The sequence below is a fragment of the Equus quagga genome, chromosome 14 (assembly GCF_021613505.1).
Source record: "Equus quagga isolate Etosha38 chromosome 14, UCLA_HA_Equagga_1.0, whole genome shotgun sequence".
In the NCBI taxonomy this organism is placed as follows: Eukaryota; Metazoa; Chordata; class Mammalia; order Perissodactyla; family Equidae; genus Equus; species Equus quagga.
Window position 1 is genome coordinate 57673115 of NC_060280.1, and position 19749 is coordinate 57692863.

General features: G+C 37.8%; 1 protein-coding gene across 1 annotated transcript in view; it reads left to right on the forward strand.

Moving 5' to 3' along the window:
• The window catches only part of DDX10 (DEAD-box helicase 10), a 278439-nt gene that overhangs the window by 16371 nt on the left and 242319 nt on the right, over positions 1 to 19749 (forward strand). Inside the window, exons 7-9 of the mRNA XM_046638144.1 lie at positions 2796 to 2922; positions 7044 to 7206; positions 11621 to 11705. Of these exons, the coding sequence (XP_046494100.1) occupies positions 2796 to 2922; positions 7044 to 7206; positions 11621 to 11705 (375 nt within the window). The remainder of the gene's footprint in view (positions 1 to 2795; positions 2923 to 7043; positions 7207 to 11620; positions 11706 to 19749) is intronic.

The following is a 19749-nucleotide window of genomic DNA, read 5'->3' on the forward strand; positions in this document are numbered from 1 at the left end:
ATTCACCAGTTTTTAGACTAATTAGTTGGTTCCCCGGCATTTTCCAAATGTGAGCAGTATTTTTTTAAAATTAAAATGAACTCAGACTTACCGACATTTAATAAATAATGATTTAATGGTATTAATGCATACATTTAAACATACTATCTTGTTTGCCCTTCAGTCAATAGGAATTATTACTGCATTTTTAATACTCAAATTGCCTTGCATCATCCCAAACTTGGCTAGAAGGACGTTCTTCAGGTTAACTGAATCCCTTAGACACATCCTGGGAGTCTTGGCTTCCTTCCTTTCTGGTCTTCTAGGTTCATCTTGTTTCCACCCCATATAAAATCCTTTTAGCAGATTATTGTATTTAGAAATCATAGTCTAGGTTCTAGTGGGATGGTCATTGTGCTCAGGCTTTTGAGTAGACAGATTTTTCTTTTTTTAAAAGAGAAAATGTTTCATCATGAGTTGGTGTTTACAAATCAAAGATAAGATTACAACCTTTTACTTAGTCTCTTTTGATTTATATTTTTTCTTGTGCTAAACATCTTCATTCCTAATGCCTTTTATTTATTTGTTTCATTTATCAGTTTATCAAAAATAGTTTTAGGATAATATCAATATTATTGCTAATGATATGATTACTTATGAAGGTTTAAGATTCCTTTACATTTCTTTTCTTCCTTAGGTATCCCAGTAAGAATGTAGCAGATTCTTTTGAAATTTCTCTGTCATTAAGCTATCAGCTTGAAATATCTTTAGGCTCATTTGTTTTTCTTTTTAAAAAAATTAAGTTTAGGGGCCAGCTCGTGGAGTAGTGGTTAAGTTCATGCACTCTGCTTCAGCAGCCCAGGGTTTGCAGGTTCAGATCCCAGGTGTGGACCACTTGGCAGCGGCTGTGCTGAGGTGGCATCCCATGTACAAAATAGAGGAAGGTTGTCATAGATGTTAGCTCAAGGCCAATCTTCCTCACAAACAAAAAAGAAAAAAATTTTTAATTCATTCTGTTCCGTGTATTTCCTGGTGGGTAACCAATTTAGTTTTTGGTTTGCCTGCCTGTATTTTTTTTTTTGTTTGTTTTTTGCTGAGGAAGATTTTCCCTCAGCTAACATCTGCTGCTGATCTTCCCTTTTTTGTATGTGAGCTGCTGCCACAGCATGGCCACTGATGGGTGAGCGGTATGGGTCTGCACTTGGAACTCAACCTGGGCCGCAAAGCAGAGCACACCAAACTTCACCACCAGGTTGCTGGGGCTGGCCCTGTCTGCCTCTGTCTGTATTTAAAATAAAAAAAGCTGCACAGGGATGCCTATGTGTGTGAATGTGTGCATATAATATATATATTTGTGTAGCTCTGCCCTGATAAATGGTACCAAATTCTGTGTACTGTTCTGTTCTTTGCTTCTTTCAGTTAATGGTATATTCTAGCGATCACTCTGCAGCACTATATGGATAGATTCTTCATTCCTTTTGTACAGTTGCGTGATACTTAATTGTGTGGATGTACAGTGGTTGATTCCACAAGTTCCCTACTGATGAACATAATGGTTTTCTTTTCTTTTTTGGGTTTATAAATAATGCCATATCTTTGTTTTTTTTTAATCAGTATTTTTGGGAAGAGAATCCTAAAAGTAGGTTTATTAGTTCAAATAGTAAATATATGTGTATGTCTCTCCAACATTTGATCATGAGAAATTTCCAACATGCAGCACAATTGAATTTTGCAGTGAATACCTTATACTTATCACCTAGATGATACCTAATAATAGCATCCATGTACTGTCCATTTGTCCCCCCCCATTCATCAACCCATTTTGTTTTTGATGCATTTCAAAGTAAATTGCAGATCTGTATACTTCCTCTAAATACTTCAGTTCATATGTCACTAGAATTGAGTGTTTGTATAGATTTTCTTTATTGACATTTTGCATACAATGAAATGAACAAATTAAGAGTACATTTGCTGAGTTTTTTGGTAAATGTGTGTATCCACGTAACCCTTATTAAGATGTGGCACATTATCATCAGCCCAGCAAGTTCCTTCGTGCCCGTCAGTTGATCCCTGACCCTACCCTTTCAGAGGCGACCACTATTGTTTTTTTTGCTGAGGAAGATTCACCCTGAGCTAACATCTGTTGCCAGTTCTCTCTCTCTCTCTTTTTTTGATGAAGAAGATTAGCCCTGAGCTAACAGCTCTTGCTAGTCTTCCTCTTCTTGCTTGAGGAAGATTGTCACTGAGCTAACATCTGTGGTAGTCTTCCTCTATTTTATGTGGGATGCCACCACAGTATGGCTTGGTGAGTGATGCTAGGTCTGCACTTGGGATCCGAACCTGTGAACCCTGGGCTGCTGAAGCGGAGTGCACGAATTTATCCCCTATGCCCCTGGGCCAGCCCCACCAGTTCTCTTCTTTTGCTTGAGGAAGATTAGCCCTGAGCTAACATCTGTGCCAGTCTTCCTCTATTTTGTATGTGGGTCACCGCCATGCATGACTGACTAGTGTTGTAGGTCTGCGCCTGGAGTCTGAACCTGTGAACCTGGGCCCCTCAAGCAGAGCGTGCCAAACTTAACCACTATGGCACAGGGCCGGCCCCCATTGTTTGTATTTTTGATATGTAATCTGGAAGGGATTTTGAATGTATTTCAGTCGTGTGAATAGAGAAGTTTTCTTCTGGGGTATGTGTGTATATGAGAAATTTGTTCAAGAGGCAAGCCACTTAGTAACATTTGTTCTTTTTCTTTTGTCTGGATTTCAAAGTTACCAATGTGGCATATTTTTAATGTTTTTCCTCCTTTTATTTCCATAAGCACCCCTGCTACTTTGGAACAGAACTACATAGTTTGTGAGCTACAGCAAAAAATAAGTGTGCTATATTCCTTTCTGAGAAGCCACCTGAAGAAGAAAAGTATTGTATTTTTCTCCAGTTGTAAAGAGGTATTGAATGTTTATTTTTCTTAAGTTGTTCGTGTTGTTGTCCCTTTTAAAATATCAAATTTCAGTTAGATAGATAATTCTTTTCTAGTAAATACAGTGCTAGATGTGGTGAGGGATCTGTAGATAATGAGAATCCTGTCTTTGTTTTAAAGGAACCTGTGGATGAGATTTTAAGCTTAATACGGGGAAAAAACTGTCAGTTTTTACTTTAGTATTGTTAGCATCTAGCACAACACTTAGAGCATAGCAGCCCTCAAATATTGGTAGAATGAACAATTGAATGGCTAGACTATACCAAAGGTCTTTATAATCTGACACCCACTTACCCTCCATGAATACTGAAACAAACATGCCGTTTATTTCCATGCCTCCGTATCCTTGTTTATGCTGATCTCTGGAATGCCCTGTCTGCATCCCTTCACCCTAATTCTGGGGGAATATTTAGTGTCTTTTCAGGCTAAGCTCAGGTGTGACACTTGGAAGTCCTTTTCTGACACTCCCAATCTTCTTGTTACAATCATCTCCCTCTCCTATCCTTCTGTAATGTATCTTTATTTAGTTAATAAACATCTCTTTAACACTAGCCGTGTGCCCCATGTGCTACAAATAAGGGATTCAGTAACTTAGTTCCTTCTTTTTAAGGGAAGAGACTGTGGTTGATTTGTGTCACTTTTCCTCTACTAATTTCAGATTGCCTGATGACATATGGTTGGTATATAGTAGATCGATTCTAGATGTACAGCTTTTGGAATAGCTTAGCATGATAAATATGTAGGTAAGTTTCCGTCCAGCTTATGTGGAAGAGAAGTAGTGGTCTTTGTATTGTTGGGGGAAAGCACAGGACCCCATTATTTTACCATGTAAAGAATGACTTCAGAATTCTATTAGTTTTGGTCCTATTTTTAGATTTTTAGAACTTTACGCCTCCTGAAGAAGGGATGTTTTTGGTATCTACATGCAAGGAAATAAGTTTGAGTTCATATTTAAAGTTTCTACTCCATAATATTCTGGTTTCCCTCTTATCACAGTGACAGTGTCCTTGCTTGTATCTATGACCAACTCTTCTACATGTGTTCCAGATCCTGTCCTCTCACCTGCATGAGGCCTTGGTTACTGCAAATACCCTCTCTCTTGTTTTCTTATTATTCCTGAATATTGTCCATATTAAGAATAAAAAACAAATCTCATGTCCCTTTCTGGTCACTGCCTCTCTTCCCTGCTCTTCTTCATAGCAAACTTTCAAAGATTTATCTCTACTAGCTGAATCACTGCCTCATCTTCTCTCCTCAGCCCTCTTCTGAATTTAGCCCTTATGAAGAGATACAACTTGTCAGGGTCAGTGGTCAGTCATTAGTCCTTATCTTAGTTGACCTCTCAGAAACGTTAATATAGTTGCCCATTCCCTCCTTCTTGAAACACTTTTTTAAACTTCTGTGACTCCTCAGTCACCTCTTTCTGCTTTATGACTCTTCTGTTAACCTCCTTTGCTGGTTCTCCTCTGCATAACCACTACAATTTGGAGTGCCTTGGACCTCTGTACTCTGCCTTTTTTCATCTATACTCTTCCTAGATAACCTCTTCAGTTTCCTGGTTTTAAATGCCACCTGTATTCTAACAATTGACAAATCCACATCTCAAGCCCTGACCCCTTTTCTGAGCCCCCGACTTGTATATCCACTCCATTACTAGATATTTCCAGTTGAGTATCTAGAGGCCATCTCAAATTTAACATAGGAAAAATAGTTTAAGATTTCCTGTCCCTAAGATTTACTCCCTCCAACTCTTCCCCATCTCAATAAATGAATCCTTAATTCTTACTTGTTTTCATCCCATATTCAATCTATTGATAGCTCTTATTAGCTCTACCACTGCTCACCACACCTCATGCTAGTTTAGTCTGAACCATGCTTAACTTTCTCTTACTCCTGGTTAGTCTCTTCATCCCCTTACTTTGTTTCCTACAGTTATTTCACGTGAGAGCTGGAGTGATCTTTGAAAAGTAGAACTAGAATATGTCACTGCCTTGCTTCAAATCCTCCAATAACTTTTTCTATAAATTTAGTATTTAAATTCCTTAGTTAGAACTTCTATGGCTTTATTCTATATATGTCTTCCATCTCAGCTAGTTTTTTCAGGGGTGGAATTCAAAGTTAGTCTTGTCTTGATTCAAGAGATGTAGAAAGTTTTCGTGGACTGAATTTACACTTCTTCCATTTCCGTACAGAACTTTTCTGAGGCTGGTTTGCCTAAGAGTGCATCTGTGGTCTGCAGGTTCTTTTCCAATCTCCCCTTTCATGGTAGCCCTTTTTAAAACTTTATAAAAGAAAGGCATGAGTCCGTCTATCTCTATTGGTGCCTTGTCTCAGGACTAGAGAACCTTCCTGGCACCAGATTGCTGTTCAGAAAGTGAATGATTCTGATAGATGGGTAACAAGTCATTTTGCAGTTGAGTTGGTTTCCCATTCTTTACTTTCAACAAAATTTGAAGGAAGACTTAATGGAGTTATTAGCTGATAGAATTGTTTGTAATCTGGGCCCAGCCCAGTGGCACAGCGGTTAAGTGCACATGTTCCGCTTGGGCGGCCTGGGGTTCGCCACTTCAGATCCCGGGTGCGGATATGGCACTGCTTGGCAAGCCAGGCTGTGGTAGGCGTCCCACATATAAAGTAGAGGAAGATGGGCATGGATGTGAGCTCAGGGCCAGTCTTCCTCAGCAAAAAGAGGATTGACAGCAGTTAGGTCAGGGCTGATCTTCCTCAAAAAAAAAAAATTATTTGTAATCTGTCATGGTTTTGAAATATTTTATAGGAGTTCAAAGAGTTAACAATCCCTCTAGTCCATTTTCTGTATTTTCATGAAGAGATTTTTCTTAACATCTATGTTAGAAAGAGAAAATAGGAATAAAATGATGCTGTACTCTGCCTTAGTCTGGCAATCAGTAGTATTCATTTGTGAATATATAAACTAAAGGGAAATAAAACAAAACTATAACAATCAGCTCATCTAGTATGTATATTAAGAGATGTATTTACAATAAAATTACTTTATAACAGTTTTTTTAAAATCAAATTCTAACTTGTTTGGTCAGTTTTATATTAATAATGGTAATAAAGCTCAGTCTGAGAAGAAAATTTTTAGTGCAGCTTCATGACCACAGGAAATTTAAAAAAAGTTAAAACTGATTTACATAGTTTTGTTGTAGAAAATCATGAAGTGTGATAAGGTAATAAAAGACTTTCAAGCATAAAACTGGTAAGATAAAGTTCTGTGGGATTAGGAAATAGAAAAGAGTTCAAAGAGGAAAAGAAATGATGTAAAATTTCTTTTAGTTTCTTCACATTTTGTTTATTTTTTTAAAAGACTTTATTTTTATTTTTGTTTTTTTTAAAGATTGGGACCTGAGCTAACATCTGTTGGCAATCTTCATCTTTTTTTATTTTCTTCTCCCCAAAACCCCTCAGTACATAGTTGTATATTCTAGTTGTAGCTCCTTCTGGTTCTGCCATATGGGATGCCGCCTCAGCATGGCTTAATGACTGGTACTTAGTCTGCACCCAGGATCTGAACCGGCAAAACCCCAGGCCACCTAAGTGAAGCCTGCGGACTTAACCACTCGACCCCGGGGCTGGCCCCTGAAAGACTTTATTTTTTTAGAGCAGTTTAGGAGCAGCAAAATTGAGAAGCCCTCTCCTGCACATGCATAGCCTCCCTCCTTATTTTTACATATTTTTAAAACAATTAGTTGTGGGTATCAAATTGCTCTGCTATTTAGATTCTATTGGATACGTTTATAAAAGGTTTTAAGTATTTATTTTAAAATATCAATATTTAATATATACCTGAAATTATATTATTTGCAATCACTTAAATTTGGAAAACTGTCAGATGTCAACTTAAAAATGTAAGGGGAGCATATTTTTTCAAAATTCTTTGAGGAAATAATGTGAGCAAAATGTTTGAGGACCACAACTCCAGACTACATTCTAGATTTCTAGAGAAATCTCTTTATTTTTTTTAACTGGTGAGACTTGTGCTCCGTAATACATTTTCGCTATTCATCTATAAGCTTACTTTATGCTGTAATCCAGAAATACCAAGCTCATTTTTCTGATTATGCCTAGGTTCAGTATCTGTATCGAGTGTTCTGCCGGCTGCGTCCTGGTGTTTCTATACTTGCCCTCCATGGTCGACAGCAGCAGATGAGAAGAATGGAAGTCTATAATGAATTTGTTCGCAAGAGAGCTGCAGTACTCTTTGCTACTGATATTGCAGCCAGGGGCCTGGGTAAGAAAACTTTAAGAGCAAATATTCTGTGATCGTGGGAAATATAACTTGCTTATAAACGGGTGTATTTTGGGAATTCAAGTAGTTTGACTCAAATAATTGGGCTTTCTTTTCTTATAAGAGAAAAATAGGTAAATTGATAACTGAGATGATTAACATTGAGGATATGTCAGTGAAAATTTTCGTATTTTCCTCTTTTGTGCTCTTATTATTTCATGATAGTAATTGTATCATAGAATCCTGAGGAGCCTACAAAATCAAAGGAGGATTAAAGGTTTAAAGATATGAAAAAAAAAAAGCCCCGTTTCTTTGAAAATTGGAAACTTGATGAGTATTATAACTTATTTAACAAAAAATTGAAGTCCATCTTTTTACTAAACATTCTAATTTTTACTTTAAAATCATGTTTAATGTATTTAAACTTTCAAAAATCCACTGTGATAGTATACAACTAGTGGCTTTGTGGGTGTGGGATGGTGTTTGGAAGTAATAATAGGAACCCTAGTTTAGAGATAACAAAGGATGAGAATACATAGGTGGTAATTTGAACTCTTCAACTACTTAATTTTATTGTGTTAATTATTACGGTAAATTTTAAACACATGGAAAGAGAATAAATCTAATGTACCCTCATGTTTCAGCAATTATCTTTTTCATAATCCCCCTTTTCCTCCTGTCTCCTTGTCCTTCTTGGAGTATTTTAGAGCATATCTCAGACATCACATCAATTTGTTCCATGTGACTGGAGGCAGTAGCCCCAAGTGTGCAAGTATTTTTAAAGCTCTCTAGGCTATTTTCTTAGCCCCACAACAACTCGTCCCACCCATCCTCCCCTGCCCCCAGTCATGGCACTTTGAATATATAGTTTTGAAACATTTTAATTGTGTTTGTATGTGCATCACACTGGTTCCATCTCTCCCTGATTTGGGAACCTAAATAGTTCAGGTCAACACAAGCAGTTAATTATATTGCATATATATACATATATGAAATAGGTATTGTGTATCACAACGAACAGATATTACTCCTGTCATATTTTCATTGAATTTTGTTAAGCTAAATATTTAGTAGATGTAGCTGAAATCTTTTTTTGTACTTTCCCTGTCCCACTTTTTTTTCCCCCTTGTCCTCTCCCCAGACAAAGTTACTATTCCATGTTTGGTATGTAACCTTTTAGTTGAAGGCTCTTCACCCCTAGTCCAGTCTATGATAGAATTCAGGGAATCTGTGAATTTAGATGTGGAAAAAACTATATATATTCCCTAACCTTTAACTGAAATTTAGCTTTTCCTTCAATTATGAATGTAAGCAGTGGACTGTGTGGTATTATAGTATCTATGACTTTGTCACCAGTTGAAATTATAGGTGTTTTTATATTACATTACAGTTTTTGCAGCTATCTTGGAATATTGTTTATGCTCAGTACTATTTTGATATTATAATGGTTATCTGACCCACAACTAGGTCATTTTATTTAATATGTTAGGAACTAAGCATATATATTACTGTATGAGAAATTCAATAAAAATATTTATATTTCATTTTATTATAATTTTCTTTTGTAATCCCGTTGTATGCATTTAAAAACATTCTGAGAAAGGGGTTCATGGGCTTCACCTATGGCACAAAAAAATGTTAAGACCTCTGTTCTAGTTTATTTTAAACTAGATAAGATAATATATAGTATTATCTTGAGTGTTTAAAAAGTTTACGTAAATGATACTATACATGCTAGTCTATGACTTGCATTTCTAGTCTTAAGATGTTGAGGTATAATGAGCCATTGTATTTACATAGAGTATCTCATAGAATGAATTTATTTATCCATTCCTGGAATGATGGACATTAACGTTGTTTCAGTCTTTTTATTTCAGAAATGTACAATGAATATTGAATATCCTGAAGCTCTATTCTTATGTAAATATCTGAGAATTTCTTTAGAATGCACCAGTATTTTTTTTTTTTTGAGGAATATTAGCCCTGAGTTAACGTCTGCTGCGAGTCCTCCTTTTTTTGCTGAGGAAGATAGGCACACATGTTAGCTTAGAGCCAGTCTTCCTCTAATTTATATGTGGGATGCCTGCCATAGCATGACTTGACAAGTGGTGTGTAGGTCCATGCCCGGGATCTGAACCAGCAAACCCTGGGCTGCTGAAGCGGAGCGCGTGAACTTAACTACTATGGCATGGGGCTGGCCCCTATGCCAGTATTTTTTAAAAACTTTACTAATTTTATTTTCTCAATTATTTTATTTTTAAATGAATGTTATGTGCACATAGGTAAAACAGAGTTATGAGACATAGCAGGCCCTGTTCTACCCCTTCTCACTCTGCAGAGGCAACTACTTAAAGCTGTTATTTCTTCTTATGGTATACTTGATTTCATATTTCTTAGTAATATTCATATACTGCCACTTCTTAATTTATCAAGTTTAGAAATTATTCAGAGATTTCCTTTTGTTACCTCTCTGTCATTCCTCTTCTGCTACCCCCATTTTTTTCTATATATAGTTATATCGTGACTTGGTAAAATCAGCATTTAGTATTTACATTGTTTTGACTATATAATTGCTGAGGAAGTAGTATACTAAGTTGTCTCCTTCCTTGTACTTTGTTTTGTGTTTTTCTTTGACTTAATAGAGTTAAAATTTGCCTAGTTTTCTCTGTTCCCAGTTCTGATTTTTCTCATTTCCAGCACATTGGCATGTCTGGTTTTCTAAAATTCATTACTTACGTTATTTTGACTATGTAATTATTGTTTTCAGCTGAGGTAATTCGTGTACTTAGTTTCCTTTTTCATACTTTTTAAAGAAACATTTTCCCCTTTCCTATTTTCTCTTTCTGGAAGAATATTTGACCTCTTTAATCCTCTAATGTTCCTTTTTCTTCTATTGTCTATCTCCTTCTCTTTTTCATATTCTTCATGGGGGATTTCTTGATTTTTATATTTCAACTCACTTATTACAATTTACTTTAAGTGCTAAGAGTTCCTTTTTCATAGCCTCTTATTCTTGTTTGGATGCACTGTTATCTCTTTGAAGACATTAAAGTTTTCAAGTTCTCTTCACACTGTTTCTGTTTTTGTTGAGTCCCATTTTTACTCTTTGGTCTTTCATTTTTGTGACTTCCCAATGGTCTGCAATTAGATGTCTTTTTATATTTAACACTGAAGCAGCAAAAAGCTTATTTTAAGTGACTTGTACATGGGTGAAGCTTGTTGACTAATGGTCTTCATTGTGAGGGGATTTGGACAGAGTTGATCATTTTGTGGAGGATCCAAAGTGTCAGACTGTTTTTTTTCAACATTCAGTCTCTCCAGAGAAGAATACTTGAATCTCTTGAGCAAAGGGATTAAGCTTGCTGCTGGCTTTCTGGAAGCCTCACAAGGAAGTAGACACAGGGGCCTCCCAGTCAGCCTTCAGACTTTCACTCAGGGCTCCTCTTTTCACTTTGGCTCTGGTGCCACTGTCTTCCACTCTAGCTGGTGTCTTGATCTGAAGCCTTTCTCCAGTATAAGATTTTTGGTGTTCTTCCAGGGACCCAAATGTACAGGTAAAGGAGGGGACCTGAGAGTCTAGTGCTGCTTTCAGCCCATCTTCCTGTTTACAGCCCTGAAACATGCCCTTGTCTTCTGAGGTCCTGGTTACTTAAAGTCCCAAAAGAGAGAATTGTTCCTAAATATCTGTTCTGTTTTTCTTGTTTCTTCTTCCCCATTTAAATGGATTCAACTCTTTTGAATAGCTTGTATGACTTAGTGAAAGTTTCGATGCTCATAGGTAGTCATAGGTATTAATATCTCCAAATACCTTTCCCTTCTTTTTTTTTTTTGGTGCTCAGCCCTTTTCTCTGAAGAAATTTATCTGAAGTCCTCTCAGCAAGATTTGTAAATGACCAAAGGTAGTTCTCTTAAGGAGTTGAGAGCAGGATCTCTGGAAATGAATGGAAACTTCTGTAGCCAGAAATATATATGGAGTAATTATTGCTAGGAAATGGGGAGAGGGATTTTAGAAAGACATCATTAATTTGAATGGAGATAGGAATAACAGGAAAAGTAAACCTTCATTTAAATTTAGAAACCAGTTTTATAGTTCACTAGGAGCCTATGAAAGGTGGTTCTTTTAGGTGATTAAATATCAGAGTATTTCATTATTTGTTTACCGCAAAACAATCTGTCTCTTCTGTGTCTAATAGGAAATCTGCACATTCAAACACTTAATAATTTTAGTTCACCTTGTCAAAGAAGAGAAGTGTTTATTATCTCTTGGTTCATGCAGTTTTGTTTTTAATAGAGTTCGCAGATGATATCTATCAGTTTGATGTGATGGAAAGTCATGGCAAACAATATTGTAAAGTAAAGATAGTGCAGCAGGGCAGATCTTGAAACTGCTTTTCTAACTTAACATTGTCCTGTACAGATTTCCCTGCTGTGAATTGGGTTCTTCAGTTTGATTGTCCAGAAGATGCCAACACGTACATTCACAGAGCAGGTAGAACTGCCAGGTAGGTGTGTTGGCCCGTATCTTTGCTTTTGTTGCTGTCTAAATAAAAAAGTATGCTTCCTGAACTGCAGACAAACAAATGGAGGAGTTCAGGTGAGTGCTGGTTTAGTGTTTCTGTGGTGTAGATTGAGAGCAACTGATCAGCTGTTCTAAGTCATGTGGCCAAGACTTGGTGATTAGTGCTGATAAAAATGCACGAAAATTTTTAGGTTTTTTGTTCTAACTTTCTTTGTTTATTAAGCTTTTCAACAGAACTGCTCATCAAGCATCATCTCACTGAATCCAGCTGACTCCTCAGTGAGGTGTAGGACTCTTATTTAATTCCTGTTTTCAGTTGAGAAAATTGAGTCTTTGAGCAGTTAAACAACTTGTTGAAAGATCCACAGAGCCAGGATTTGAACCAAGGCTGTTTGACTCCTCTAGCTGGATCTATTCTCTTACCTTCTGTGGTATAGACTTTATTCAGAGGTGGCAAGGTGGTTTTGAGTCATAGATTTCTCTTTCCCTTTTTTTCTAGTGCGAGAATTAGAGGCATTGCTGGAGGCCACTCTCAAGTACTCCCTTTTATGTGTCCCCGCTTCCTCCCCCAATAAAAGCACCCTATATTTGCTAATGAGCTGTGTGGAAGCTATCTGGAAAAGAATAGAGCAGAGTCATAATCATTTGGGAGTAAATGACATAGAAAGGTATTTGGATGAAAAGGATAACGTGCTGTGTCATTGCTGTTGAGGTTGCAGTGAAGTTGGGAGATGTGTGCTGGCTGGCAGAATGGTAAATGGTTAGCATCTTTCTGGATAGCATTTGGTAATACTCTTGAAAGCCTTGGAGTTCTTACTTTTGCCTCAGTAATTCCATGTCCAGAAATTGATCTTAAGAAAATAGAGAGGGGTCAGCCCCATGGCTGTGTGGTCAAGTTTGCACGCTCTGCTTCGGTGGCCTGGGGTTTCGCCACTTTGGATCCTGGGCACGGACATGGCGCTGCTCATCAGGCCATGCTCAGGTGGTGTCCCACATAGCACAACCAGAAGAACCTACAACTAGAATATGCAACTATGTACTGGGGGTCTTTGGGGAGAAAAAGAAGAAAGAAAAAGATTGGCAACAGATGTTAGCTCAGGTGCCAACCTTTTAAAAAAGGGAAAAAAAGTGCCGGAGTCTTGCTCCAGCCAAGTCCAGGTTCCTGAGGGAGGGACAGAGTCGGCGCAGTGAAGGAAGAGATGTGAGACTTGAGTCGGTGCAATCAAGTCTGTCTTTACTGTGCACAAGTGTCGTTTTTCTATTTTTCAGGATTAGTACAGAAATAGCTCTACAAATATTCTCAGAGAGATAAGGAAGTACAAAGCGAGCACAAGAATTTTTATTAGCATTCCATTCTATAGAGCATAAGGTTGATGATCATCTTTTCAGCAATTAACTGCTATTTATTATCTCTACACAAAACCAAAACACTCATTCCCTGCCCACTCTCCGGCCACCTGGCTCCAGAATCCACCATCCTCTATGGGAACAGACACCGTCAAGGACAAGCACCTGGACCATCTCCTCCCGCAAAGAGACACGGGCTGGTGGGAAAGCTGCTGACTAGCAAGGTCACAGGCTTCCTTCTCTCTGCAAGCGTCTCAAGGCCAAAGACAGGCTGGTGGGAAAGCTCCGACCAGCAAGGCCACACGCTCCGTGCGTTCTTTCTCAGCGGGCAGTTAAAATCTTTACATTCCCGTGCCCCTTAGGGGGTGAAAGCATTCCTTTGTCTTTCTGGGGGTAGGACTATTTGTCCCTTGAGCACGCTGCCCGGAGAAAATATCATTTTACTAGTAAGGCATCAGGCTGAAAAGCTAAGTTAAACTATATAAAGCAGAAACAAGTATAGTCATAACCTTGATAGAAAGCATGCATACATTTCAGAAAATATCAGGGGTGTCGGCCAGCCATTCTTCACCGAGGGGCATCCCTGCGCCCCTCTGCCCTTTTTAGCTCGGACCCTGTCAGACGGCTGTATAAGCGTTGGTAACACGGCTCCCGACAAAAAAGGAAAGAAAAAGATGGATAAAGTTTCAGTAAAGATGTTCATCTTACTGATACTTGTAATGGTTAAGAATTGGAAACAACCTAAATAATCACAGTAGGGTTATGATTAGCCACAGATGGACTCTTTCTTTGGATTTACATTTTCTTATCAAAACTGGATGATTATAATGTGGATGTCAGTGACATATTGATGCTTAATGATGGAAGAGACACCAACTGTTAGTTCACTGGACCACCAACTTTTGTTTGATTTCCCAGGGGTGGCAGGAGTTTTAGACCCAACACTTAAATCCTCATCCATACAAGCCTGTCATTTTCCAGCTGGCTTGCTCTGCCAACTGCCCTGCGTCTCTTTCAGCAAGTAGCTCCAAGTATGAAAGTGTCCTCTATCCTTGGCTTATCTAGGAAGTCCCTTTGGTGTTTAGTTCTTTTAAGTGTCTTTGTGTTCACAGTTCTCAGATGGCTTTAAATAATTTTTTTGTTTTATCTGGTGAATTTTGTTGTTTGTTTCAGCTGAAGTGAAAGTTTTTCATGTCTTTATACAGCCTAACAAGAAGTAGAGCTCTTTCTGCTTGTTTACTGATTTTCACAAAATGTTTGAATGTTTATATTTTTTGATTGATTCAGTTTTACCCTGTGGGCTGTTGATCATGTGCTGTAATCAAAGTGTACGCACTTAAATTAACTGTATTTCTTTTGACCAGCATGAAGGGAGAGAATAATATAATAGTGAAAAATGAGACTATTTTAAAATAGGATTTATGTACTGGGGGTTCACAAGTAAGTCTTTATTGCAATAAACTATATAATTTGAACAAGCAATAGAGAGTTAGAACTGGGTTCTTTGTATGATGTTGTGCATTCAGACAAACTTGCCTTTAGAATGGTAGCATTTTGATTTCACATGAGATCTAAGTACATGAGACCTGGGTAGAAAGCAGCCTTGTTTTCTATTTGAAAAGTAGGTGCATGGTGCATCAGGTCTTTGATGTGTTGGATATGTGTTCAGGTTATCTTTCATAGTGAGATAGCCAAAGAAGTCATTGGTGGAATGAATGTTTCTCCACTGTTTCATTCTCCTCAGTAAATGCGTGGTGTGTATGAATTTGCACATGTACCCATGCTTATGCACACTGGTCTCTCACTAGCATATTGGACCAGGGACATACAGGCTTTTTAGATTTGCTATTGGTCTTGACGTCGATAGGGCAAACTGATTCTTTTATAGAATACGTTTAATGGTATTTAAAAATTATTCTTCCTGTGTGAAGATTATTGGACATCTTTGCATCAGGAAAAAGTCCACAAACGGGAAATATTTCAGGGTTCTGGGTACCCAGAGAAATTGTTAAAAATCTTGTGTGCTTGAACATGCCATGGTAAACATTAAAATGGTCTTGATAGTGGAGGTGAAGAGGAGGTAGAACAACATCAAAACTGTTTGTCTTTGAAGAGAGAGAATTACTAATTTTAAAAATTTTCTTTTGTTTTCCTTAACTGTTCACACCCCTTTTAACAAAATGACCTCCTTTAGAGACAATCAAGGCAAGGGATATGACTATAGTTCATAAATCTGTATCCTCTGACACATTCTACCGCTTAAAAGTGATCATCTTTAGGGCTTGCAGTTTTTGGTACTTACAAAACCAAACTCTACCATTTCTTATAAAATTGCCCAGTTGAAAAGAAAGATTTAGCAATAGAAAGTAGATACACATCAGATACTCCTAGTTTTTTAAATGCTTTTAATTGGGGAGGGAAGGTCTGTGAGGGGAAGATGGGAGTTTATATATAAACAGTTGGGAGTGTGTATATAAAAGATGGAAGTTCATATGTAAGAGGTAGGTATATATATGTGTGTGTATGTATATGATGGGAGTTATATACACATATATACACACACAGTTTTGTTTTCCAGCGTAGTGGTAACAGAATGAGTTCAGCAGTATTCCACCTGAGTCTTATTTGACTAGCTGTGTTTTGTGGATTTTAGATTTTGTATGAGTGATTTGGGTAGCAAAATGTGATTCCACTAGGGGACAGCAAAGGCTGGTTCTTTGCTTTGCACACTCAGTGGCAGCAGTTGAGATCATCAGCAAATATGAAGATGGAAAGTAATTAAAATTTCTAATATGCTAACTTGTGAAGAGTTCATGATTTGTGGGAAATACTGGTACTTTATGGAATAGATAATGAGAATTTTTTTATAGTGTGCTTAGTTGGTTTGTAAATTAAAGTGAAAAAACAATTTCCATGAGCATTAATTTGCTGTATCTTTATAAGATAGTAATTTTTGCTAGTGAAAATTCTTACTTTTTTCATTTCTTTAGCTTAGACTTAAGATCCCATCTTCAGTCCACTCCTCCTAGATAGGGGCTGGTGCCTCCTTACATGGCCTTCTTCCTTTGTCTATTGGTATCTGGAATTTAAAACTTTAAAAAAAGGGCAAAACCAATCCTTTATTTTGCATCGAAAAGCGTTGAACTGGGGTAAGAGTAAGACCTGTGTAGCTATAGAGGTAGATAAGGGGACTGATATTTCTTGAGAGTCTCGTATTTCCCAGGCACTTGTTTTTCCAGGCACTTGTATTTCCCTTGGCTCTCCTACTATCTGTTCTCAGCATGGCAGGCAGAGTGATCCTTCTAAAACACAAGTCGGATCATGTCACTCCTTTGATGGCTTCCCATTTCACTCATAGTGAAAGCCAATGACCTACTGGGTTTATACTATTCAACCCCCCTCCAACCCTATTTCTTATTATTCTCTACTTGTTCCCTCTGCTCCACCCTGGTCTATCTGTTTCTCCTACATGCCAGAGATTTTTTTTTGCCTTAGGGCCTTTATATTATGTTTCTTCTGCTGGAATGCTTTTTCCTCAAGTATCTGCATGGCTATCTTTCTTACATTCCCCAACCACTCTTCCTTACCTTGCTCTGTATTTTCTTTTTTCTATAACACTTAGCACCTTCAAATACTAGAACATTTACTTATTATATTTGTTGTTTTCTCTTTCTCCTCACTAGAGTATAAGCTCTGAAAAGGCAAGGATGTTTCTCTACTTCTTTATTGATGTACCCCAAATGCTTAGAACAGGGCCTGACAGAGCAGACATTTGAAATAACACAATTAGTTTCTCAAATCAGACTCATGAATACCTAACATTAATTATCTATTACTGTGTAACAAATTACCCCACAAGTTAGTGGCTTAAAGCAAGAGCCATTAATCTCATGGTTTCTGTGGGTCAGGAATCCAGGTGTAGCTCAGCTGGGTCCTCTGGCTCTTGGTCTATTCTGCAGTCAAGGTGTCACATGGTACTTAAGGCTCAACTGGGAGGATAACTTTCCAAGCTCACTCACCTGTTTGTTGCCAGGATTCATTTCCTCGCTGGCTGTTGGTCAGAGGTGCCTCTCAGTTCCTTCCCACATGGTCCTCCTCTTCACAGTGCTTCTTACAACATGGCAGCTGGCTTAATCAGAGCAAATGAGAGGGGAACAGGGAGTAAGATGGAAGCTGCAATGTCTTTTATGTCCTAGACTCGGAAGTCACACTCTATCTTATCTGTAGTATCCTAGTGGTTACACAAATCAGCCTTATTCAGTGTGGGGAAGACTCGAGGGGTGTGAATACCAGAGACCCAGGTTATTGGGAGCCCTTTTAGAAGCTGCCTACTATATCTAATATCAAGCTTTACTGATAATTTCAAGGATAAAGGTAATCACAAGGTATAGATGAAGCAGGAAGAGGTCTGCTTCACAGCTCGACAGGTCCATTCTTGCTACCTCAGGGTGTGCTCTGGCCTAGATTAACCTCAGAGTCTCTAAGCAATATGTGCAACTTACCACTTACGCAGATGGGCCATTGGTATACTCAGGTGCTAGGTTGACTGCAGGGACCTACTCCTTGAATCCACAGACTGAACAAACCTGGTACATCCTATTAATAGCATCTCGTAGAGGAGGACTCTAATGCTAGCAAATCTACCATATTTCTTCCCCAGGAGGTCTGTCACTAGTATGTTTACAGGGAGATTTGACTGCATTGTTTTTTTTTTTTTGGCCGGGGAGCCTTTACCCCCTTCCCTTGCACACCCAGGGGGAATGAATGGATTGTGGCTTAGCCATTTGCTTCCTAACACTCAATATCTGTTGAGTAAATAAATGAGTGAAGTCATTTAGCCTTTATAACAGACTTATGAAAGAAGTCTTCTTACTAGGGAACTCTTTCTCAGAGATTGTGAGGTAAGATATGTCTAAGATCACTCGGAGTACCAGGGCTGGGATTTTTACTCTGGTCTTTCTGACTCTACAACTCATGTTCTTGCCAATGTGCCTAAAACCATCTGTTTCATTTAATGAAGTCTAGTGGCTGCTGCTCCCATGCAGGGCTCCAGGATGCATGAAAGCCAGGTACTTGGAGAAAGAAGTTTGATAACTTTATTTAAATTTGCTGGTTGTGAAGATAAACTAAAAATATGTGCATTTTTCCTTCTTTCTTTGGACTATGAGAGACAGATATCCCTTACTTGATTAAACGTTGTTCTTAAAAGTCGAGAAAACTTAGGCTTGGTTTTGGCTTTGTTATCTGATGGCTGTGTACTCTTGGACCAGTTCTTAACCACTCTAAGCCTCAGTTTCTTCTCCTGTAAAATGGAGTTCATCATATCTAACTCAGTTTCCTGAAAGTATAATTTTAGGTAGTGTAAGTACCACTTTTATATGGGTTTTCTTTTTGTTCTTAATCTGTTAAAGCTTAGTCTTTTTTTTTTTTTTTTTTTTTTAGTTTTTCTGGGGACAGAGTTGATAGAGTTTGATTTTTATCCTTGCCCTGTAAATGCATAAATCCTTGTTCTTAATCAGTTTTCTAGAGGTTCTTCATGTTATACATGTTAGCTGCTGGTTTCTTTCCAATATTTTACGGTGAACTTCATTTGCCAGACTGTTGAGCCTGTTGTGGTATACCTGTTTGTATTTCCAAGATCTTAGGCTGCAGATGACTTTATTTTTCCTAGAATATTTCCCAGTCTGTCTTTTTCTTTTTTAAGTTTAGTGTAGAGTCTTTAGATATTTTGTGGATCAGAGAGACCCTTTTTCCTGGAATAAGCTCTTCTCTGTACCACGTTGTGCAAAAGGAACAGAACAGTTGGACTCTGTGAAGTCCAACAGTTGGATTCCTGTGGCTGGCTGTCTGCATCTGCCTGGCTGACTACACTGTTGTCCCAGTGACAGTAACTTTTGGGGATGGTTGCCACAGGTAAGGCTATAAAGCATAGGGAGAATAGGAGATACAGGGAGGGGAAAAGAGAAGTTGAAGGGCTGTCAAATAGCAGAGTGTGACCGACTGTCCATTTCTCCACTTCTTGATCATACTTGTATTGTGAATGATGACTAGTTTTAGTCACGGGTGAAGAGTTTTAGGTCCTAAAGGGACCTAGGATTATCTCATTCAAACTCTATGGTTTATAAATAAGAAAATGCAATGTATAGTGATAAAAGTGACTCATTATCCAAGGTTATAAAGCTAATGAATAGTAAAACTGGGACTTAATTCTTTTGACTCCAAATCTAGTGTTTTATCTGCTAATGCAACTTCTAGTGGTTTGTTTGCATTCCTTAATATTCCTTGGTATTTAGTAACCAGCTTTTAGGGACAAATGATGTTTGTTAAGTACGAAAGGCAAATTCATACATGTTCTCAAATTTAATGGTCGAGATAAGAAAATACACTGCTATTGGTAGCACTAGGATGTATGTTAAATGAATTAAGAGTTGATACAAAGGATGTAGATTTTAAAAGCATATAAAGCTTTTTACTTGTTTTTTAATACTTGTGTTTTATTACAAAAGTAATGCTTATTCACTATACAAATTCTAGACAATGGCATAACAGTTAAACAACCTAAATCCCATTACCTAGAAAAATTTTTTCATGTATGTTTATATGTGTATTATAGAATTATTCTAAGTATATTCTTTGATAACCTGATTGGTAACCTGGAGAACCAGGCTGGGAGAACTGAG